Raw genomic sequence first — 24451 nt, 5'->3', positions numbered from 1 at the left:
CATTAAAGGAACTTATATGGGCCTGGACGCTGTTTCTGGCTGTTGGGGACTCTTTGAGGTCTTCGGATGCCCTTTAATGTCCTTAAAGGCATCAGAAGATCTAAACGCACTTCAAGCCTCGTGTCATAAAACAGCCTCGGGGCGTACTAAAGGCGCATTTAAGTACCTCGAACGACCCTTAAATGTCCCGTTTAAATATGAGTAGGCCAGTTAAGGACCAGTCCAAGGTCGCTCGTCACAGGATGGTGACATTGGAAAAACTATTAAACTTCACCTTGACTTAATTCGCAAGGTCACCACCTTTGAGCTTCACCGCCGTCACAAACTTCGAAAAGTCGTTCCCAGGAGGCGAGCGACCCCAAGTTTCACCTTGTTCTACCTTTTTAGGAGCAGGGCACGGGTGAGCAACCACTCCTAATCAAGGGAAGGTGGAACCTACATCCGAACTTGACTTAATTCCCAAGGTCCACCTCTCTCGAAAATTGCCAAAATTTGTAATTTGATATCCAAAAAACTGATTAAATTCTTTAAAAATGAAATATAATGAGAAAATCTGATGACTCGAAACGTTCGTGGAAGAACCCTGGATACCCTTTGTGACTATTGGGAGTCCGTAAAGGTGATCTTGAAAATTGGATCAGACAGATAGGACTTTGAGCATGACAATTAAAGTCTCTCATCAAAATTCTGGATGGTTTTTGATTCCTGTGAAATAGCAGCCCAAATTTACTTGAGAAAACGTCTAAACGCATAGGCCGACGTCCAAGAATTGATTTTCATGTATCTTCAAGATGGTAATAATTGGAAAAACAAGCCCGAATCCGAAAATTTGGAGCACCTGAACTTGGGAAAGTTTTTTGGACCGCGAAAAATTATTTCGGCAGTTGGCCAGGGTCAAATTTTGGCAGTAGGCCCGAGGGAAGTATTTCGGCCGTTGACTTGGGGTCCTATATTTCGGTACTTGGCCCGAAGTGCAAGGTCAAATTTTGGTAGTTGGCCCGGTGTGCGAGATCATATTTCGGTAGTTGGCCCCCCGGGGGTATTTCGGTTGTTGCCTCACCATCTTGAGTGCCATTTGGAACCCACCATCTTGTATGCTATTTTGGACTCGCTACCTTGAACCGTCGTCATTGGTGATTGGGGAAGAAACTTTTTTTTAAATTGACAATGGGAGTATTTATTGCCTTAGTACCATAACTTTACGAAAGTTGCCAGTTTTTATTTAAACGAGAATCGAATTAGTTAGTATTTGTAAAGAAGAAGGTGTAGAGAACACATTATTTCGAAAAAATAATGAAGAAAGTTTCCTATAATTTAACTTTTCACCAAAAGATAGAGAAACTTTATCTACTTATCTTAATAAGTTTCTATGTCAGCTACCTTTGTGACACGACAGGCATCTAAGAGATAATTTTTTCCTCTGGCGTTTTAACCGAAACGGAAGATCTTTTGCCTTTTGCATCTTGGCAAGTTATATTTCGTAAGTACCGCCATTTGAGCTGTTCCGTTCTTTTGCATAATAATTTCTACCGCTCCGTTTTATTGCAAGATAAGCTTTTTGTTACTTTCAGTTCCATTAATTATAAGAGGGGAATTTTGTTTCGTTTTCCTGCATTTCCTTTCCCGTAGACATCGCTAATTAATTTGTATTTTGTTGCTTTCATTTCCGCATGGAAGTTTGTCGTAATGTTGTTTTGGTTTTTCGGCCACCATTTGCTGAACTCATTCAATTCCTGGAGTTACCAGGCCGCCCGTCCTTCCATTCCGCAGACAGCATCAGGTTGCCACCGAGTGTCGCTACTTTCGTTCGCTCACGTGATCTAGTAATTATAATTGGTTAATTTATTTATTTTTAATGCCATTTGTGCATGGACTTACTACCAAAGTTCCTCGCATAGAAATCATACATTGCGTGAAAACGTCATTGCACAAGACACGGACATTCAGCATACTACAAAATACACTCCGCGTTTTGGTTGTACACTCACCGTGATCGCTACAAGACTGACTGGTCTACTATAATCGGTTAAGGTTATGTGCACCAAGATAGCGCTTGCGCATGCGCACACTTACAACTTCAAGGTGAACCCAATGACGATACTAAAACTACAACCACAGTTCAAAGTTTGATCGCCGTCCAAAGTCCACACAGTTTGCTCACCGTTCAAAGTCCAAAAAAATCACACATTAATAAGATATAAAACGTATAACATTCAGTCGGCGCCTTGTACGTTCATTAACAATGTATTTCTCCGATTTAAATCGTAATACATTGTGCAAACCGTTTAAACATTTTAGCGAACTCTGAACACTGAATTGTTGCAACGGTAGTGTAAATAATAACAGTTTATATGCGTTTATATACGTGACTATGATAATGAAGTGGGGTTTTATGAAAAATCATTCAGTGTTTATTGTAAACTATCGAATACCAACCAACATTTTTTAAAAAATAACACGAATAGCCCTGTAGTTGCCAGAAATTTTTTCGAGCAAAGATAACGATTGGTTTTTGGATTATCTATGACCCAAATTTAACTCTGTTTACCCTTAAAGGCACGGTAATGGGTTGTACATACAAATATAAAAAAATTGCGATTACCTAATTCTCTAGCTTCCCTAGTCTATGACACGATTACGGGTTGCTTGTCTAGCATATTAAAAAAAGTTGAAAACTCCTGTACTTGACTTTTCTCGGAGATAAACTCCAATGAAAAAACGAATTTGGTGGTGAAAACTCTCTGCGAGCAACTCGTGGAGTTTTATGGCAGTTTGCTTACAATTGTCTTTATATCGTCGACGTTCCTAACTTAGGATCACCAAGTTCAAATTCAAGCTAGTTTTGCACTTCCGCTTTTACAACTTAACCTTTGAACAGGAGGATCGCAAAACATTAATTGCGCTTACTCTAAGACGACAGCTTCTGGTAATAATGTTCACGCAAATTAACTTCCGATCCAAAAATCCTCCCCGATAATTTTTATTGACTGATTTTGATTCAATTTCCTATGGTTTAACTGCTTTGCTTATCTCACGCAACTTTGTGACGACCGAATTAACTTTTTTGTGCAATAGACACACATTACGTACTTATTCTCTTCTCTCTTTTCCCTAATTTTACAACCACAACACACCTTCAAAAGGGTTGCTAATCGGTTTCCGCGCCCATATTTTTTTGTTCAACCAAGAATCTACGTCCAATCTCACGTTTACAAAATCTATTAGCCAGAAACCACGGGGGTTAAAAACTCTGAGTAATCAGTTTTCATGCTGCTTTGTGAAAGGGATCTAGAAACTGACACGTATAACCCATTAAATCTGTCTAATCTCCCGCCAGACTGGCGCTACCAACTTTCTCACCCAATTAATGTGCCGCAACGGGGAACCATCGACTTAAAAAACAATTATAGAGAAACCATTGACACAGAATACAATAGAGCAAAAAAATGTGGCGAAACCTGCCCTATAACGAAATCACCCTGTATAATTTAGTGCAGCGCGTAACTGCTATTATTCCAAGTGATAACCCGAAATTTAATTTTAAATCGCGAAGGTATACTTTAGTCTAAAGAGGCAAACTCACCGTACGTCCAGTGAGCTCATTCCGAAGAAATTGTGATATAAACATAACCCATAGCAAAACCCCGTCATAAAACGGTTTGTGTTAAATAAGCAGAGATAACGAAATCGCATTTAAGGTAGCGTTATGCTTACGATTTGAATGCGGTTGCGGTAAGTAAAAGTACATTATTGAGAATTGTCCATACAAAGAGTATTAGGGCGAGTCACATAAGTTCAAAAGTATCACTCCAAAAGCGATCCAGTTTTCAATTTTTCTTGGAGGGAGTCTTTTCAAGGGAAGATCGTATCATTTGTAACCTAAAGAAAAACATCGGTTCCAGTGATATCTGTAAGTTACTTTAATTTGGAGAATATTACTCGGGTTCGTCCCCTGGTACTTCAAAATATAAAATTGTCTCATAGGGTCCCAAATCGGGAAAGAAGTAATAATCTTTGTTTAGTCGCCTTTTACGACACGCAGAGTGCTCTGCGGTAGGGTTATTCTTTCCCGCCCCTACACGGGTAAATGCCAAAAGAACACACTACGAAATATCAATGTACAATATAAAAAAAACCACATTCGAATAAAAAATGTGGAAAAATGAGTTTCGTTTTTGCAAATTCGCGAGCAAATTCGTTTCTTTTAATATCTAGGTAGATTATATAAAAATGTTCCCTCGTATTTCGATAGTTAGGGTGTCAGGCAACGACAACAGTTGAGCATGTTTTCTTAGCAACTGACGTACCGAAAATTTTCATATTACATTCTATAATTACGCGAATACTAATTATTCCGAACTTAATTGAAGTTACCCAATCTTTGCGCGTTTCTGATCATTTTAGATTGACGACGTGAACGTCTTAATTGTTTCGACGGCTTATATGTATATAATTGGGTTTTGATCGAATAATATCACGCTTCATTGCTCATGCTCTAGACAACATGGGATAACAATGTATATAAGGATAATCCGGCCTGGAAGAAAATTACATTTAGAAGGTACGCCACCAAATAAAGGTAAGGTACCTTATTTGAAACTAGTAATTAAGCAGTTCAAAGATGGAGCGAATTTTCCTTTTTATTGTACTTCTTTTGACGTTTACCTGCTTAACGTTCGAATTTGAAATGTCACAAAAAGAGATGAAGAGCATTAAGGGCAAATTCTGTGGAAGTTATTTGGCGGACACGATGTCAATGGTATGCGAGGGAATGTACAATAGCAAAGGAAAGCGAAATATGTTGGGCAACTTGGGACGTAAGTATTAATGATCCTTTTTATTACGATACACACGAGATTGGTTTCAGTGAATAAGGTTAACAGCAGGGAGGATTACGATGAAAACGAGAATGTATTCTACGTCGACGAATTGGTGCCATCTTTTCCGTTCCGTTCCAGAGAACACGCCCGATCCCTAATACCTTTCGATTATCAAAAGCGTAGCCGAAAGCCGGGAATCGTGGACGAATGTTGCCATAAAGCCTGCTCCTTCTTTGAGATGGCGAGTTACTGTGGAAAACCGTGAACAAAATACGATAAAGCCTTTATATTGACTGACATACTGTTTTAATGCCCTTTTGTACGTATTCATAGTGTAAATATATGCTTTATCACTCAAACTTTATTTCTTTTTCAAGTGAACTTGTCTGTGAACTTGTATCGTAAAAGCTCCCCCTAATACAATTGTGTCCACTTTAGCCATTTAATGAATTCGGAAATTTCTAATAAAATAGTTTTTATTGTAGCGTCCCTTTTTCAAGCTTAAAAGTCAAATTTTCAAACTTTACCATGCTCTGAGTATACGTGCGTCCAAAATTAGTTTTATGCTTAAAATTTGATATCAGTGAAAACAAATTTCACATTTAAAAATTCGCTATCGAATCAGAATGTAGTGTCCTTTTAAAGTAATGTGGTGGGTTTTCGGATAATTACACTGATTAATATACCGCTCGCCTTCCTCCGAGTGCCTGAAACCGTGTTGGCCATTTCCAAACATGTACTTTTGGTCTGGTTACACAAACGCTTGAGTTTAGTTCAGTTGTCCGACACCTAGGCGACTCCCCACCTTTTGAGCCATGGTTTTGTATGTTATTTTACGTTACTCGGTAAGTGAAGCCGGAAGCGGTCACATAAGAAGAATGTATAATAATATGTAAAAAAACCGGTTCATATTAAGATGCGGAAGAGATTGCAACTCATTCAATCTAAGTAGAAATTACTTAAAGGGATCGTCTGGAAACATTTTCCAATATGAATGACTAATTTACTAAAATTTAAGACTAGATACTTCTAATTATTTAGCTGGCCCACGTCATTCGTCCCTGATTTCACGGCCCCCGAGCTTTAAAGTGCCCGGAAATCCATCTGAAACTTTTTTAGTAAACGGACAACACACGTTAAAATTCATGTGTTTTTGACGTTAAATGTTGGTCGCTAGTTTTTGTTTAAATACTCACTTGCATTTTGTATATTTAAGTGTAAATAAATTACGTGTTCAAAATTAAGTTTATCTCATGTTTTTTCCGTCATTGCGATAAGAGCATTATCGCTGCATAAGTTAATTAGTTTTAAGTTAAGCAATTGTTGCTTTTTTGGTGGTAGACGTTTGAAAGGTTGCCGTTTGTTTTGTTGTATTGCCGCATTTGACCGTACTTGAACAGACAATATGTCTTGTTTAATTGTAAAGTTGTGTAGAAAACAGCTAGAGACTGAACTTTCTTTACGTCGTGATAAAAGTGAACATTAAGTCGAGTTGTTAAACGGAAGCGTGTTTTTCACGTTTACGAAAAAGTTTATTACTTTTCATATACTAGCATTGAATAAAGAATTCAGATTCTTCTCGGACCGAACCAAGCTTTCGCGTCAATCATTAAAATTCTTTTAAAAAATTGTATGAGGATCACAGAAACTTATAAATTTATTAGAAGACACAAATTAGATTCGTCTGTCCCAAGTTCCTCTTATCAAAATATCAGAATCATATGCTTTCGTGGTCCTGATAACATTTTCTTTTCAAAAACTGGATCCGGATCACAGAAACTTGAGAAATTTAATAGGAGACAACCCTCACAAATGTCTTTCAGTCCCAAGCTTCTCTTTTAAAATTTTTATCAGAATCGGACAGACACAACACAAGCATTCGCTTCCATCATAAAAATTCCTTTCAAAAATGTTATCAGGATCACAGAATCTAATGAAATTTATTAGGGGACACCTTTCACAAATTAGATTCGTCTGTACCAAGTTCCTCTTTTGAAAATTTGATCAGAATCATGTGCTTTCGTGGTCCTGTTAAAAATTTCTTTCAAAAAATGGTATCAGGATCACAGAAACTTGAGAAATTTAATAGGAGACACCCCTCACAAATTATGTCTTTCTGTGCCACGTTTCTCTTTTAAAATTTGTATTAGAATAGGACCGAACCAAGCTTTCGCGCCCATCATTAAATTCTTTTAAAAAATTGTGTAAGGATCACAGAAACTTATAAATTTATTAGGAGACACCTCCCACAAATTACATTCGTCTGTCCCAAGTTCCTCTTTTGAAAATGTTATCAGAATGATATGCTTTCGTGGTCGTGATAAAAAATTTCTTTTAAAAAACGGTATCAGGATCACAGAAACTTAAGGAATGTAATATTAGACACCTCGCATAAATTACATTCTTCTGCCCTAAGTTTCTCTTTTGATAATTTTATACACATACTTTTGTTTTCCTTTAAAACATTGTATCAGGATCACAGAAACTTATAAAATGTAATAGGAGACACTCCTTACAAAATAGGCTTTTCTGTCGCAGGTTTCTATTAAAAATTTTCAGAATCAGACGGATGCAAGTTTTCGCTTCGATCATATAAATTCTTTTAAAAAATTGTATCAGGATCACAGAAACTTGAGAAATTTAATAGGAGACATCCCTTACAAATCATGTCTTCATGTCCCAAGTTTCTCTTTTAACATTTTTATCATAACCAAGCTTTCGCTTCCATTATAACAATTCTTTTAAAAAATTTTATGAGGATCACAGAAACATAAATTTATTAAGAGACACCTTTCACAAATTAGATTCGTCTGTCCCAAGTTTCTCTTTTGAAAATGTTATCAGAATGATATGCTTTCGTGGTCCTGATAAAAATTTCTTTTAAAAAACAGTATCAGGATCGCAGAAACTTGAGAAATTTAATAGGAGACATCCCTCACAAATTATGTCTTTCTGTCCCAAGTTTCTCTTTTACATTTTTTCCTGATAAAGATATCCTTTAAAACATTGTATCAGGATCACAGAAACGTATAAAATGTAATAGGAGACACTCCTTACAAAATAGGCTTTTCAGTCGCAAGTTTCTCTTAAAAATTTTCAGAATCAGACGGATACAAGTTTTCACTTCCATCATAAAAATTCCTTTAAAAAATTGTACCAGGATCACAGAAACTTGAGAAATTAATAGGACACCCCTCACAAATCATGTCTTTCTGTCCCAAGTTTCTCTTTTAAAATTTTTATCAGAATCGAACAGAACCAGGCTTTCGCTTCCATTATAACAATTCCTTTAAAAAATTGTATCAGGGTCACAGAAACTTATAAATTTATTAGGGGACACCTCTTACAAATTAGATTAGAATTTTGTCAGAATGATATGATTTCGTGGTCCTGATAAAAATTTCTTTTAAAAAACAGTATCGGGTTTACAGAAACTTGTCTTTTAAAATTTTTATATATATGTTCCACATTATCTTCTGTTTATGTGGAGGAGCCCGTCCCGGCCCGGGGCCCACCCAAGACGAATCGGAGGGGCCCACCGGGAAATTTCCAGGTATCCCGCCCAGCCACTCCGACACTGGTTGCATTCCCCATACAGGAAAACGTCATTGCGCAAGAATCACACACATTCTGCATACCACTCCACGTTTTGGTAGTACACTCGCCATGACTGCTACAAGACTGATTGGTCTACACTACAATCGGTTAAGATAGTGCCAGCGCATGCGTATATTAACAACTTAAAGGTCGGCCCAATGATGACATTAAAACTACAACCACCGTTCGAAGTCCAAAGGGTGGTCGCCGTTCGGGAGTCGTCAGTAAAACGACGAATATAACATTTTCTTTATAGTGGCGTTCTACATGATTTAAATAAAATAAAGATGCCGCCATATCTCCTGTTCGCTATCTTCACCCTCTGTTTCTGTACTTGTGCATCAATGGCCCTTTCTGTCAGCTCATCTCTAATCCTTTTTCTTATTTTTATTCTCCTTTCGACCTCAGCCTGTCGTATCGATTTCTTTCGTTGTCTTTTTTTCTTTGTTCTTTCCACATTCCTTGGTGTAAGATACTTTTACTAGTTAACTTTCTCTTTCATCCCTTTTCTCGAATCTTCCCGATGCCATCCTTATCTTCTCCATTTTACTATCCTCCCCTAAGAGTGTAAACTACGTCAAGCGGACGTTTTGTTTGGCTTCAGCACTTACAATATGTTGGCTAATTTAGAATGAGCACAATTTTGATCATGGTATTTGAATTTGAAGCCAATGTGATTATTTAATGATGTGTAATAGTTTAAATAATCACTTGTATTTTGTTTATTTAATTATAACGAAATTACGTGTTAAAACATTAAGTTTATCTCATGTTGTTCTCCGGTAATTGCGATAAGAGGTGTTCGCTGTCGAGACTAATTAGTTTCAAGATACGCACGTTTATCGCAGATGTTTTTTCGCCAACGGAAACACAGATGGTAGATATTCGACGACGCATTAATCTGTTAAGGAAAGGAAGTGGAGGCGGAAGTTGAAAAGAAAGGGAAATTGTTTTAAATAAGCGAACCGGACATGAATCGGGTCCTCTTTTGGTGGTGGACGTTTGAAACGTAGCCGTCTGTTTTGGTGTATTGCCGTATTTGAGCGGATTGGAAAAGACACCTTGTCTTGTTTAATTAGAAAGTTGTGTAGAAGAAAGCTAGAGAGTGTTATTTAAATTGAGATTCAAGTTACCGTTTGCCATTGCAAATAGCAATATATAATTATAATAATGTTCAATGTAAGTCATTAAACAAACGCCCTCTTTTTGTACTTGCAGGCAGGCATCACGCTACAAAAATTGGAATGATCACATTTTTCCGTCGATCGGTCGTGATTTTTTACAAGCGTCTATCTCACATACATTTTTATTCATAAAGCAATCTTCTCTGTACCTAATTATTATGAAAATTACCGACCCGTAAATGTTAAATTCTATTTCAGTTACTAACCCTAATTAATAATTCATAAGCAATGGGAGTAACGATTAAATTATTATGACAGGTTCAGCATTAGAATGGATGTTTTCACACTATCCAACATGTTAACAACACCTTCGAGTGGTATATAAGGGATGAAATTTTCTGCTACACTCACATCACCCATCAACGGCTGTACAAGAACTATATGGTAAGTTACAAATTACTTTACAACAAATTGCAGCAAAACGTTTCAGATGGGTCACTATATTGCGTATCTCGTCTTATGGACAACTTTCACTAATTTAAGTTTGGGCGCCATCTTCACCGAACGGGAAATGCAACACATGGCCGGAAAATTTTGCGGCGACCACTTAGCCGATATGTTGTCTCTTGTATGCGGAGGACTGTATAACCACAAAGGGAAGAGGACGATGTTTTGTAAGTCGTCCCGTGTTGTTCCTAAACAGGAATAGTAATCGTTCGTTTTTCAGCGAATAAAATTGAGAACAACGACGACTACGACGATACCGATTCCTTGGGGTACTTCGACGACTCTCTAATGGCGTTTCCTTTCCGGTCGAAAGAGAGAGCCAAGTCATTAATAAATTTCCAGTATCAAAAACGCAAGGGTGATAAAAAGGGTGTCGTGGACGAATGTTGCCATAAATCCTGCTCGCTGTTGGAAATGAGGGGCTATTGTGCGAACTGAAAAATTTTGGTTAACGCACATGTTTACGAGTACGCAGAAATAGTGATTTAATTATAATGTTTTTGTATACAATCTGAAATAAACAGTTGAGTAATAGGTCTCAGAGCTTTTTGACGTATTGTTTAGAAAAACTTTATCTCGTACATTGTAATCATTACACTAAATACTGACCTGAATTCTACTGATTTCGGAAGGACCAAGTGGCGAGTGTACTTGTGAACTGGGTCTTTTAAAGCCTGGAAACCAGTGCCAAAGTGAAAGTTTTATGTCACCAGAAAACCAAGTTATGATTGCGGGTTTCTTGAAACGCGAGTTTTGTGCGCTTTACAGTTATATGATCTAAAATTCCAAAGTGAATCAATTGGAACGTGTCAATTTTTTGTTTATGGTATAGACAAGGTATATTGTGTAAAGAAAGGATGATAAAATACTTGAGCAGTTGAGTGGGCGAATTACCCTCGAGAAAAATTATTACCACATCCAGTGAAGGACAAATCAATTAAGTGCGCCAGTGTCATGTTTTTCTCCGCTACAAAGGGACTATTGCTTACGTTCAGTGCCAAGTTATTCTGGCTCGTATGCAACAATATCACAAGAGGGAGATGAATAATTGTAATTCGCAATCATAAAATGGTTATAATTGCTCTCATTTGACAAAACGGTAACAAAAAACATTATAAAATGTGTTGACCGATAAACAGAAGGATTATTCGTTCAAAAAAAAATACGGACAGAGAGCATTTGCTTCACCGGAAGGATTTCCCGACACATTGCCGATGTAAAAAGAGTTTGTTAACATTGTTATCTGCAGAAGGAATTTTTTATATGAGGTACTGTTATTTTATTTATGTAAAAAGAAGAGTTGTATATTGTTTTGTAATCAACGTCATATAGACGTTATTCCGGTTTAAACACCAAAAATAAAGACGAGACACTCTGAATATGAGAACATTTCAATTGATTAAGTGTAAATATAGTGTATTATTTAAGCATTAAACACAAAGTTGGTTCGTTTCATTTGAATTTGTATCTCACTGTTATTTTGCTTTTTAGAATTGTTTGTAATTTTGTATTATTTTCTCGTTTAAAGCTTATGGCATTTGTAAAAATTAGATTTTTGTATTTAACTGTAAAACGTGAAATTGCGTGTTAAAATGTAGGAATATCGGGCCGTTTGCGATAAGAAGTTTACTTATCGGACAAAATTTAATTAACGCACGTGTTCCTATCGCTATTGGAACAGAGATGCAGATGTGCGCGTTAATTCGGCGTGAGTGGGGAAGCGTTCGTTAGCAAGTCCAATTGTGTTTTTGAAATTCCGGGAGAAGGAGTTGCCTGCATAGTAAAGGTAAAAGATTCTACCGATATTTATCAAGCCAGTTCAAGTCATTGAGTTCAGTTTGAGTGAAGTCTGAAGCTGTTTTTGTGTCTTTGATAAGCGGGCCTGAATACCTCAAACACACGATCGCAAACCTTTCATTGTTGGCATGACAACACGCGATAAATAGTAATGTCATATATTCAAATATCATTAACTTGTGCATTAAACTGTTTGAATTAGTACATATTATTAATTGTATGCCGTACACCCGCATTACAGGCGAGTATACAACATTAATGACCAAATTTATTTAGATTCTTAAACAAACTCAAGATTTTAATTATCGACCGCCTGCGTGCGGGACATTATGTCCAAGCAAGCTTTTTAAGCTTTTCTTTCTTTCAGGGATTTTGTTTTATTATGTTTCGGAATAAATTTCTGTAATTGCTACTCAATTAATTGTGTGTTTATTCGAATCCTTTGTTCGGCACAGAGAATGTGTTCATGTCATGATTTTTTCTATTGGCGCCCAAGATTATTTCCAGGTGTTAATGAAAATTTGTGTAGTTAATTGTTTGGAATTATAACGCGTTATTTAAAAAAAAAATTGAGGGGCTATACGAAACTCTACCCAAAACTTAAAATATGTTGAGTATTTTCTTTGGCATTTGAAATACTAAATATTCTCTTAGTAACCATTTAATTGTGAGAATTGATTACGGACAGTGTAACGAGTCACTCATTTTCCGCTGTGAGATCTACCAGCTTTGAGGAGTGTCGAGACGTGATATAAATTTGGGGCACTTCGTTACGAAAAACTGTAGCTTCTGGACGTATGTAGTTCTTTGCCAAGAGAAGGTAAAAGTAATACTTTGATTGCTAGCGTTGTGTTTTAGCTGCCTATGAGGTAACCCAGATGCTGTGACTAATTTGTCGTTTGTAACCGTTTCCGTGGTGGTATTTAAACTACTTTTGCAGCATCCCTTCGTTTCCCAATGTTAAATCGATTGACACGAAGATCCAGGAAATAGGTGTTAAGATTAGATTATCGAATTTAGAAATTTCAACTCGGCCAATTAAGTGAGTATAATTAACTGTAGTTAATTAAATGTGTTATAGTATACATCATCCGTTGCATGTGGGTTTTGGTGTCAAATGAAGCACGCTTAATTAACATGAATTTTAAGACTTGTCTGAAATTTTACGATAACCGGAAGCAGAAAAATTAATTAAAGCCAGTACCAGTATTGTACAACATTTTTCTTCGTATTTGTCTATACGGAAAACCTCATTTCGATATATTTTTTCCATATTTCTCTCGGGTTATGTGGAAAGTTCTAAAACTATTTAGGGGCTGTTCAGAACTCTAATCGATACACCAATTCTCCATAAAAAAAGTTTTTGTGTTTTTAGCCCGAAAAGTAAAAACCCTTCGCGGTATCATGGTGCAGAAATGATACTTTCAAAATTCTCGAGGGGCTATTTGGAGCTACAATCAGAAAAACTTACCAAACAATGGCCCCAAGTATTTTTTTACCACTTGCAATACGAAAAAGCCTCAATCCAGTTGTTATCAGGTTTACTCCATAAGTTCATTACGGAACGTTCTAGAAAATTTTGCCATGTTCTCGAATTGACCCTCGACAGTTTAAAAAGCGCATTTTGTGGGCGCTTTGTTCGTCAGTCTCCCCGGGAGGCGGGAATCAAATCAACCGGCAGCCTTTCAAAAGTGGAAGTTTCTCTAAGAAAGTGTTAACTGATGACTTACAATAAGAGAAGAATGGAGAATCGGAGTTCTGATCCTAGTCGTTCTGGAATGTGCCTCAACAGTTTACTACAATAAAAAAGTGCAACGGGAGCATTAAATTTGGATTTAAATTTTTGATGTTTCTCGAAAAAAAAATTTTAAGTAAAAGTTTTAATCTGTATAACAATGTCAAGGTTTTGAAGTATTTTCCCAAACAAATATTGTTCATTATAATGTACCGAATTTATTTGGATCATTGTAGTCATTGAAATATGTGTAATTTTTACACCGTGGTTATCAATGGTCTTTTTGTTCCGATTACCTGTTCCTGAAAATTATCATTACAGTCATCAAATTTCTTTTTACCTGAGGGGTATTCAATACTCCCAGACCCCTTGGGACTAAACTGTCACTTTTAAAGCAATTTAATAAATGGCTCCATCTATTGTTGGAATTTCACAACGCAATTTTGCCGCGCAGTGCGTGCCGAGTTTCACTTTCTTTCAGTTACACTTTGGTTAAACAAACAGCAGAAGCGTAAGTTAGAAGGCATGGAATTTTAATTGCCATCATCCATATTTATTAATCTCTGGCGATTGGATTCATAAATTGGAGATTTCGAGATATTGTTGGACGGATTTCACTTATATAACTCTTATAGTGAGGACTTTTATTGCGTTCTTCCTTCTTAGCGTTAAGTACCATTCTTTAGGTTTGGCTGTAATTTGTGTACTAAAATTTTCCATCGACAATTTCTGCTTCGTCTTGCAAAGAGGTATGTAAATTTTAGGTTATCAAGGAAAGAGGTTATCTTTGATTTCTTTTAGGGTTCAAGTTTTAGTTCCGGTCTAAACTTTCATTTTAAGTAATAATAATAATAATAATAATATCATAAAGGAGATTTAATATCAAGATTCAATCCTCAACAAAGGAACAACTTCTGTAACTCTTAGTTAATAACGATTTTGCCCCTTCAGACATATGTGATAAGTGATTACATTCACGCTAATTGTAAACCTCAGGACCTCATTATTTATCTTTGCCATCTCGGTTATGTTATGATCGAGTTTGAAACGCGGGTGTTGTCGAAGACCATCACTTTCTCATGAACCGGATGGCCAATGAAGTACCGTACCTGGTATAGATGCAGATTACAAGTAGAGCGAGGCTCCTCGGGCATTATTCAACTAATTAAGGTTTTTAGCGCATTTTTTAAGAGTCCTGGAATTTTTTGCAGTAGGTAACCTATACCTTGAAGGTGTGCCAGACGGCCATCAAATTTCGCCGTCTAAAAGGCCCCCCCCCCCACGAATTATTTTCTGAGATGCTGTTTTTGAAAGTAAAACGTGCATAACTTTTACATACGACAACCAATTGGTCTGAGATTTTGCAGGGAGAGGGGGAGGGGGTAAACACATGTTCTACCCTTCATGGTATTCTAATGAAAGGTCTCATCGAAATAAATTGGTTTGTACAAACTATAACTTTCCTGTGCGACTCTTTTTCGAGATCAGTAAGCGACGGGGCCTGGGGGGGTTAACAATTAATTTTCTCTCTCATTGTATTCCAATAAGGTCTCAACAAAAGGAACCGTTTTCTACCAACTACTGCCCTTCTTTCTGTCCTTTTATCAAAGTACGGGGGGGGGGGGTTACTTTTATCCTTCATGGTACTCTAATGAAAGGTCTCAACGAAAGGAATTAGTTTCTACCAACCATAGCCCTTCTCCTCGAACTCTTATCGTGATCGGGTATATTCCCTTATACCTCAAGAACGGATTGTCGGAAGAGGGTACTCACAAAGGGTGATTGAGACGTCTGCAAGAAATATATCCATTGGTGATGCCAAACTAAAAACTATTTCGGTTAAAAAAAATGCGCTTGATCTGCACAAGAGTTGTGCACAATTTATACTTGTTTTTTATTGGTTTCAGGTTTAGGATGCGAGAACTGAGCCCATTTCTTCGGCGTTAACATCCAATTTTATTCGAGGTAAGATTTCCCATATATATGTTATTTGTACTTGACCCTATACGTGCGGATTTTTGCCAGAAATATTAATTTATTTAATTCTGGAAAGTTGTTTAATGATTCAGTAATTATTTTTCATTACTTTGCAAGGAATGCTAACAATTTTTCATTTTCTTGAAGGTATTCCATTTATGAAAGTTATAAGGGCTGAACATTTTCGGGGAGGATGTAACAGCGAGGGGTCTGTGGGGTATGGAATACCCCCTAGTACACAGAAGGAATCGATCACATTTTCCTGAAAACTATCATGGCAGTTCATATTCCGCAGGAGGGTCATCGAATCCCTATTTTCCGGGGGGAGAGGAGGGGTATTCTATACCCTCCAGATCCCCAGGTACTTAATTATCTCCCAAAATGTTAAGAGCATGTTCTTGATTACTTTGTAGGGAATGCCAACCGTGTTTTATTGCCTAGGAGATATTCCGTGCATAAAAGTTCTAAGGACTGAACGTTTTGGGGGAGAATATAACGGGGGGTCTGGGGCTATCCGATTAAGTTTTGAAAGATGGTCATCAAATCTCTCTTTTCCATGTGGTTATTCTCTACCTCCTGACCAACCGGTACTGAACTGTCTCCTAAAATATTAAGAGCATATTTTTCATTACTTTGCAAGGAATGTCAACATTTTTTCATTTTCTTGGAGATAATCCATTCATGAAAGTTAGAAGGGTTGAACATTTTCGGGGGAGGATGTAACACCGGGGGGTATGGTTCTCCTAAAGTTCAATCAAGTTGTAAGTTTTACCTGAGCTCCCCTACGTGTCCCCTAGTATACAGAGGGAATCGATTACATTTTCCTGAAAACTATCATGGCAGTTAAGATTCCGAAAGGGGGTCATCAAATCTCTATTTTTCGGAGGGTGGAGGGGTATTCCATACTCCTCAGCACACAAGAGGAACCGATTATCTCCTCTTGAAAACGATTATGACGGTTAAGTTTTGAAATCTTTATTTTGAGAACAATTTAAGTGGGTCTTTTGCATTGATCTTTAGGGAAACTATTTCAATGACTTATCAAGAGCATGGGAACTATTGATGATCTTTTTAGAAAACGCATCTTTGACTCAAAGGGGGGCCACGCGTGAAATTAGCCTTCGATATTTTCAAAACTGACTTTTTATGACTTAATTGTCGGAATTTTTTTTTGGATTTACCAAGAGCTGAAAACTTCAAGGGGCCTCTAGAACTCTAATTACAAATGTAACATTTTTGTAAATGGGCGTTACGTGCGTTCTCACAGAAAACATTGTGTACTATCACATTATTTGGAAAAAAATGTTACAGCCTGAATAATTAGGCTATATTAGAGTTACGTTATTTGCTTTTTCATCGACGGAATAAAAACCTTTGTAATGTGAGTCATGTGACGCGTTCTCCAAAGTAATTAAATATCCCGTAAATCATCCGACAGACTAGCTCGACTCAATCCCCTCTAATCCTTCAAGAAATGAGAGTCACCATTTGTTCCTTAGCACAAGGGTAGTAGCAGTGCAATTCCTAATGTAAATATTTAATTCCTATTTCACCGATGCGGAGTGAAATCAATACTCCTAAATGATCGACACCACACTGTCTGCATAGTTTACGTGCATTGGACTCGTGAGAAGCATTTTATATCAGATGTTGATAGAAATTGAACTGACCTCTCGCCCTTATTACACCCACGTTTCTAGGGCAGTTCATATCTACCTGAAAAGAACGCACAAATCTAGGCTATAGAAATTAACTATTTAGAGAGAGAAATCAATGGAAATATGTTTTAAAGGTAACATACATCAGGAAAAAGTGTAGATAAGGGTTGCTCTAAATAAAGTGCTATAAATAGCATGGTGTAAGGATGCATCGACCAATATTCTGGTCAGTCACCTCGCTAAATTCGCTTGCAAGTTACATGAGAAATTGGGTTACGGCTACAATTACCTAAACCTTTGAGTGTATAAACTTATTGAAACCCGATGAGGGATGTGCTTGTATCTACATCGATTTTGGATAGGTAAATGTACACATTTTTTTGTTACGAAAGAAATGCGTAGGTTTATGTAGCTAGAGTTACTTTGGATAATTCACACGAATTGGACCCTTGGGGTTACGAAATCCTATAGCAAGAAGAAACTTTGACCTATACACCTACGCGGTCAGGTGGAAAGGTCAGTGTCGTTAGACGTTCCGTTTAATCACGCTTGGACCACGGATGCTGGCCAAAATAAATGTTTGCCGCGGCATTCGATCGAAGCTCAAATGTCTTAGATTGCGTATTTTACGATTCTGTTCGTAATGTTATGCGGATGTAAACAGAGAATAAAGGAACCGTAAAGTAACTAATGAGACCCACCCCTAGAAGTGCGAATCGCGAAGTACGCGTTTGAGAAAATTCCGAATTTGGAAATTAGGAGACTTTCTCGTAACAAGATAACAGGGGACTCAAGATTTATAAAGTTATCATTATGATCGGCTTCAAAGTAATCCAAACGATACATTTGATTAGACGATGCTGCCAGTATTCAAACTGTTTTTGGAAGTCTTTTCCGGAATGTACTTTAGTATTTAGATCACATGCCTTTGAATGTCACAGGTTCGTGAAATGGCCAATTTATGACTGTAACATATAATTTACCATATAAATTTTCTTATGCTACACCTAACGTAATTCTTGGACACGAAAAGAAAAATCTGACAACAAACTCTATCCGGGTCGGAATGAATTCGAATAAACACACAGTTAATTGATTGACAATGACAAAAAACAAAAGAAAAGCTTACAAGACTTGTTTGGACATATTACCCCGCACGCAGGCGGTCGACAAATAGAATAAGAAATGTTAAAATGACCTACGCTTGTTTCTTAATAATCTGGCCGCACAAGGTTTGCGATATTCGGACGGACTTAACTCACACACAAAACGCTGACAGATTCTGAACATCACTTTACTTTATAACACAGAATTAGTTGACAACAAAATTGGTATGATGAGTAAAATGAACAAATTTTCTATTACTGTTCGCACGGTAAAACGTTTAACTTTTAATAAGAGAGCCTTAACAAAAGTCCTCCTTGTACTACTTCTCACGATACTTTGGTTAACAAAATAAGTCTTCAACTAAACAAATAGAGCTGACTGCCCGAGATTTTGGCACAAAGAAAAAAAATGTACACGCTCTTCAACGTTCCCGACACCAACAGCCTAGTCCCTTTGCGGGTCCAGTATTTAAGGAAATGCCACTTCCTTCTTTATCAATTTTTCAATAAACCGCCAATCACAATCAGCCTAGATAAACGCCAGCGACGACGGAACGGGCCAAATGTCCCCACTCCTCCTCAAGAAGCCCTCAATACTTCGAAACACCTGCATCCTTCGTTATCAGCGCCAGAATGCGCATTTCCCTGAAGTTAATTAACTTTTGCCTGATAAACAAACGACCAGATGTAACCTTTTTCAAACAACGTAATTTCGATCTACTTTATATTAAAGCATCTTATTCAAATTGAACGATTACGTATAAAATTTAAACAAATATTAAAACGAAATATAGCGCAACTGCAAAGAAAAAACAAACACTGAAATATAAATTCAAATAAAATGAACTAACTGTGCTGTTCCAGATTTTTATTTTTATTTTATTTTTACTTTATTTTGGAGTGGGCGGGGTATCAGCTAAGGCTGCTCTACCAACCCAACCCACTATAATACATTTACAAATATCCATGCCCGAACTCGGATTCGAACCAGGGCCCCTTAGTACCGCAGTGCAGCTGCGCCACACGGGTCGGCCAAATGGTGTTAATATTCCATTGTTATCGGTTGCCGTTGTTACGGATTATGTTTAGGATTGATGAGGAGCTAAAAGAGCATCCCTTTATGATACCAATCTACTGAGTAGTAAGTAGAGATGAACATTGTGAATAGCATTCCAACCACATTCTTCATACTTATTTTTTTCTGAGACTACACAAATCAAATAAGACCAAGAACCCGGCACACTGTTGTGTAAACAACGTCATGTAGACGTTATTTTGATCTAAACAGCGAAAATAGTGACGGCACGCCCTGTATGTGAGAAATATTTCAATCTAGTAAAGCAAATCGAATAAGCACAGAATTGGTTTATTTCGTTTGAATTTGTTTTTTTTTGTAGTGGTATTTTTCCCTAGAATTGCTTGTAATTGCGTATTGTTTATTTAATTGTAAAACGTGAAATTCCGTGTTATAATGTGGGAAAATCTGGTCAAATTTTGCGTAAGTATTTTTTATAAAAGGTTTAGTTTAATGTTTGTGATAAGAACTTTTGATATTCGGCGAAAATGCATATCTGGCGCAGATCAGATAATGCACGTGTGTTACGAACAATTGCACCTCTCTAAAGCGCGTTCCTTCGAAGTTGGCTTATCTAATCTAATTACAATTCCCGCATTATTTATTAATAGTGGAAAAAGGAGATTATTGTATGTTGAAGATGGTGTTTCGTTAAATACTGGACACACCGAAAAAAGCAGCCGGTTCGCGACGGTTGCAAAAGAGTGTACTTCTCTTTACGCTATTTTTATTCGAATTGGTTACACTATTTGATTAATTGGAGACGTAGTTTGTTGTTAATTATGATAATTCTGTATCGCAAATCTGCTTACGATCAGATTATGTAAAAAAAAGAAACTGTACGTAATTTTAAGATTTCTTATTTTCACTATTGACCGCTTGTGTGCGGGCTAATATAGCAAGCAGGTTGGATAGCCATTTCAGGAATTTTGTATTAATTTTCTTTAGACGTATCCACCAAATATGGTCTGGCGGGACCGGAAATCAGACCCGCATTCTGTCGTTCGTAGGATTAAGACCACTCTGTTTATCAAAAAGAGAAAATTTGTTGGAAAACATGGTGTAAACTTAGTCGGATTTTAACTTTCATATTGTTATTGTTAAGATATTACAAGAAAAGATAATTGCGTACATTACTTCCAAGTTTAGGTTGGCGCATGCGTTAAAAACTAGGTTTGCGCATACGCGAATCAAAGCTTTTGGGCTTTTGCGGTTGTTCTACCAAAGAATTATGGTTACTCTTTGGTTCTACTACCCAGTGCAAGAAGTCTGACATATTTTGCACCATAACCTTTGCCAGTTGCCAAGGAAGCTATTTTAGGTCCCCACCAATCCTAGCAGAAAATGAAGAGGACGTAGACGATCCTGATGGGGAGGAATGTTATTACATCTGAATTGGACATTATCTTTGCTCAAAAAATTTCCCTTTATCTTTGTTGTAGGTAAAGTTGAACTGTCGAAGCATAAACACCACGCGTGTCAATGAGTCTTGAAGGGAATTTAATTCCGTACAAGAATCCACTTATACGTTAAAACTGAACAGGTAATGAGCCAGAGGAAAAGTTCGACCGAAATTTCAAATTCCTCACCTTCTAGAGGCCTTAGTTGGATAACAATGCGTTTTTTTTGGAAAAAATGTATAGAAACAAAGTTGTAGAAAATTTTATGAGCTTTCGATTGTTTCCTACGACCCACCATTTTCGAGATATATCCAAAAATCCGCAAAACTGTACCTTCAAAAGAAAAGAAATCGCTCGGGACTTTATTACACAATTATCAGGGAGTTTTCAACCACACATTCCCGAAAAAAATTGGAACTACACGATTTATTTTTTTCTATATTTCCTAGAATGACATACTACTTATAGTCATAAGAAGAATTTTTAAGCCTAAACAAATGTTGGTCATGATGATCTAAAGAATTTATCTGGATGATTGGGGTCAACGAAATATATGTCATTTTTTTGAGTGGTTATCATTGCATTTTTGTTTTTTTTTTTTGCCTCTAATCGTCAGTCGCAGTCAAATTACATCAGTTATAAAAGGGATATATCCTTATGTTAGTGAGCTCATCATCAATAAAATCAAGGTGGAGTCAGCTAAATGTGTAGGTTTTGAAAAGGGATAGGTTTGATTAACAGCCGTTCGGGATTGTAGGTGCAAAGGATACTAACCAATAGAAAAAATGTAGACATCGTCATTTTTAAGTTAATTCGCCATTGTGGGTGTGAAAAAGTTACTCAATAATTAAGAGAGGGGATCATTCAAAGTTGAATTAAAAACAGATTTGTTATTTATTTTATTTTGTCTTTATTTTTAAGTGGGCGGGGTTTCAGCCAAGGCTGCTCTACCAACCCAACCCACTATACATTTACAAATATCCATGCCCGAACCCGGATTCGAACCAAGGACCCTTAGCATCACTAAATCTGTTTTTCGCTCATATTATTAATGCTCATATCTAGTAAACTGTGGATTAAAAAAAAAAACAAAAGCATATCTTGAATAAGCTCTTCAAACTACAACTCTTTCCTCATTTAACCGAATCTGTCTTACGGTTGCCGAGATCCTAATGCTTAAAATGAAAAAAAACTCAGCCTGTATATCCTAATTTGCCTATTCAATAATGATCAAAGGGATTAAAGGTGCGCAATCGAAATAGATCATAATTTTCGTTTGTCATATTTCAATTTGTCTTAGTTTATCAAAAAAAAGTGTATTAAATATCCACTTCAATCTGATCTTAGAACTTGCTTGCTTGTCTGAAAATTAATATACAGAAAAGTGGATTATCTCAGAAATTGGGTTGTTGACTTCAGTCGCTTGTCGTCTTCATCACATTTTATGAACGATTTTCTAACCGCGACGGTTTCCCTCGTAGCAAAATTGTGTTCTTTTCGCAATTTACGTTTCATTACTCGTACACTCAACTTTTATTAAATCCGTTGCGCGCAAATGATGATGGGTGTCAATTGACGCCATCCTGATTTTACTAATCAAACAGTTGTACGTATTCATTTCGGTTTTATTAAAAGTACAAGCGAGATTGGTCCCCTTCAATTATCTCGCGGATTATGCTTTTTTTTTAAATAATTGTAATATTGCCTTTGAGCGAGAAATACAAGTATCATTTCGCCACTGTAAGCGAGACAGTATTAATGTCTAGACAACCTTTTCTGAGCTATTTTCGTGTTCATTTTTACTACTCATATACTTCATGATGAGTACCAAATCAAAAGATTACGCTTCGTCCCACACGGTGCTCTCGATATCATGTGATAGTTATGGCTCTTCCGCAAATGCAGCAACACATACATAGATGATCCCAAGACTAGTTCATGCGACTCCGGAAACGTTCAATTCCTCCCAACGGTTTTTCCGCTAAAATATACCTAAAATATAGTAAGTTGGAAAGGGCCTCGCCTCGCCGTTTTGACAAGCGGATTAGTTAAATGAAAGTGGATGAACACGAATAATATGCAATCTACGTATATTGATGAAATAGTAATCGATTAAATCCCGCGGCATCAAGGCAATCTCCCAATTATTTTCCGCAAACCAAACCAAACGGACACCTCGATAAAAACCAATTTTTCATCAGCACACCATTTTCGGACGTGCTCACTTACAATTCACGTCGCAATATGTTTAACGAACCAGTTCCAAGACGGAACGACAACACAATGACGAAAATCTATACTATGAGTAAAAATCTGACACTTGTCTACTCTTACAAAAGAAACCGTTACATCTGAACGCACGGTATCGAAACGTGATATAAATTTGGGTGCTTTGTTACTAAGAAACCGTAGCTTCCAGATTTATTTATTTCTTTTAGGAATTAGAAACAGAAGGTGATTTAACTTCTAGCGCCCCTTTAGCTGCCGATGAGGAAACCAGTTTCCGTATTATATAAATGAACACTTTCTAAGATAACCGCTCCTTTTGCTATTACAACAAGATAATCATAGCAAGGAAGATAAGATAAAATCGAGGATAGCGCAGGCCAAAAAAGCATTGGAATAAAAGCGGGACCTGGACGATAGACAGGCAAAAGCAGGATAGAATGAGGATTAGCTGAATGGATAGGGTAACAAACGAAGCCGTCTTGGAGCTAGTACAGGAAATACGGAAATGTGGAAAACCGAAGAGAGAAGACGAGATAGAATGATAGTGCACGTGCTAAGACACGGAGGAACAGTACTATTAGCTATAGAAGGTAGGAGAGAGGGCAACAGGGGGGGGGGGGAAGGACCACAGAGACATAGACCAAATAGTATTTGAGATATAGAGTGATACAGTTTAATAAATCATTTATTATTAATATCTGTAATACCACTTTAGATATTTAAATGAAATTTGACATGCACATACTATGTATCCAGAGGCATTTTTTAACGTACCACATTTTTTCAATTTCCACCAGTGGCGTTCGTACGGAATTCCACATGCCCATTTTGGCAGACATTGATGGTACGCCACTGATTTCTTTGAAAATAAAATTATTCTTGAAATCCCCAATCATTTCTAAGCAAATTTGATCCCTTTGTTTTTTTCAATCCGATGCACGGTTTTCGCTTAAAAAAATAAAAACCGTTTCTCTGCATGATTATGACAATATCATGCAGCGAGAAAGATTTTCTTTTTAAAATTGTGCGTCGAATTGAAAAAATCAAGCGATCAAATCTGCTTATGCTTCGTACTCCGAATTTTGGAACTTTTTCAATAATTAAGTAAAAAAGAATACTTACCATTGTAGTAGGCTGCGCCTGTCACAATTTTTAATTTTGTGGACGAGTTTTTATTTATTTAAGCGAAAACCGAAAAGAAAGGGTTGCTTAGAAATGATTGGGGATTTCAAGAATAATTTTTATTTTCAAAGAAATCATCAGTGGCGTACCATCAATGTCTGCCAAAATGGGGATGTGAAATTCCGTACGAACACCACTGGTGGAAATTAAGACAATGTGGTACGTTAAAAAATGCCTCTGGACACATAGTACATACATGCCAAATTTCATTAAAATATCTAATGTGGTATTACAGATATTAATA

At 36.9% G+C, this 24451-nt stretch overlaps 2 protein-coding genes across 2 annotated transcripts; both read left to right on the top strand.

Moving 5' to 3' along the window:
• The first annotated feature begins 4565 nt into the window (after positions 1-4565).
• Positions 4566-5173, top strand: LOC116174701 (insulin-1). The gene is made up of 2 exons (XM_031492661.1): positions 4566-4817; positions 4868-5173. Exons 1-2 carry the CDS (start codon positions 4622-4624, stop codon positions 5083-5085), a joined length of 414 nt encoding a protein of 137 aa, XP_031348521.1. The 5' UTR covers positions 4566-4621; the 3' UTR covers positions 5086-5173.
• A 4414-nt stretch (positions 5174-9587) lies between these two features.
• Positions 9588-10586, top strand: LOC116174660 (insulin-2-like). Its single transcript, XM_031492603.1, has 4 exons — positions 9588-9596; positions 9872-9985; positions 10032-10215; positions 10269-10586. The coding sequence occupies exons 1-4, from the start codon at positions 9588-9590 to the stop codon at positions 10484-10486; spliced, it is 525 nt and encodes a 174-aa protein (XP_031348463.1). The 3' UTR covers positions 10487-10586.
• The last annotated feature ends 13865 nt before the right edge of the window (positions 10587-24451 follow it).

This window comes from Photinus pyralis, unplaced genomic scaffold (assembly GCF_008802855.1).
Source record: "Photinus pyralis isolate 1611_PpyrPB1 unplaced genomic scaffold, Ppyr1.3 Ppyr1.4_LG6, whole genome shotgun sequence".
Classification (NCBI taxonomy): Eukaryota; Metazoa; Arthropoda; class Insecta; order Coleoptera; family Lampyridae; genus Photinus; species Photinus pyralis.
Note: the sequence above shows the minus strand (reverse complement) of the source record. Positions and strands in the feature narration are given on the sequence as shown.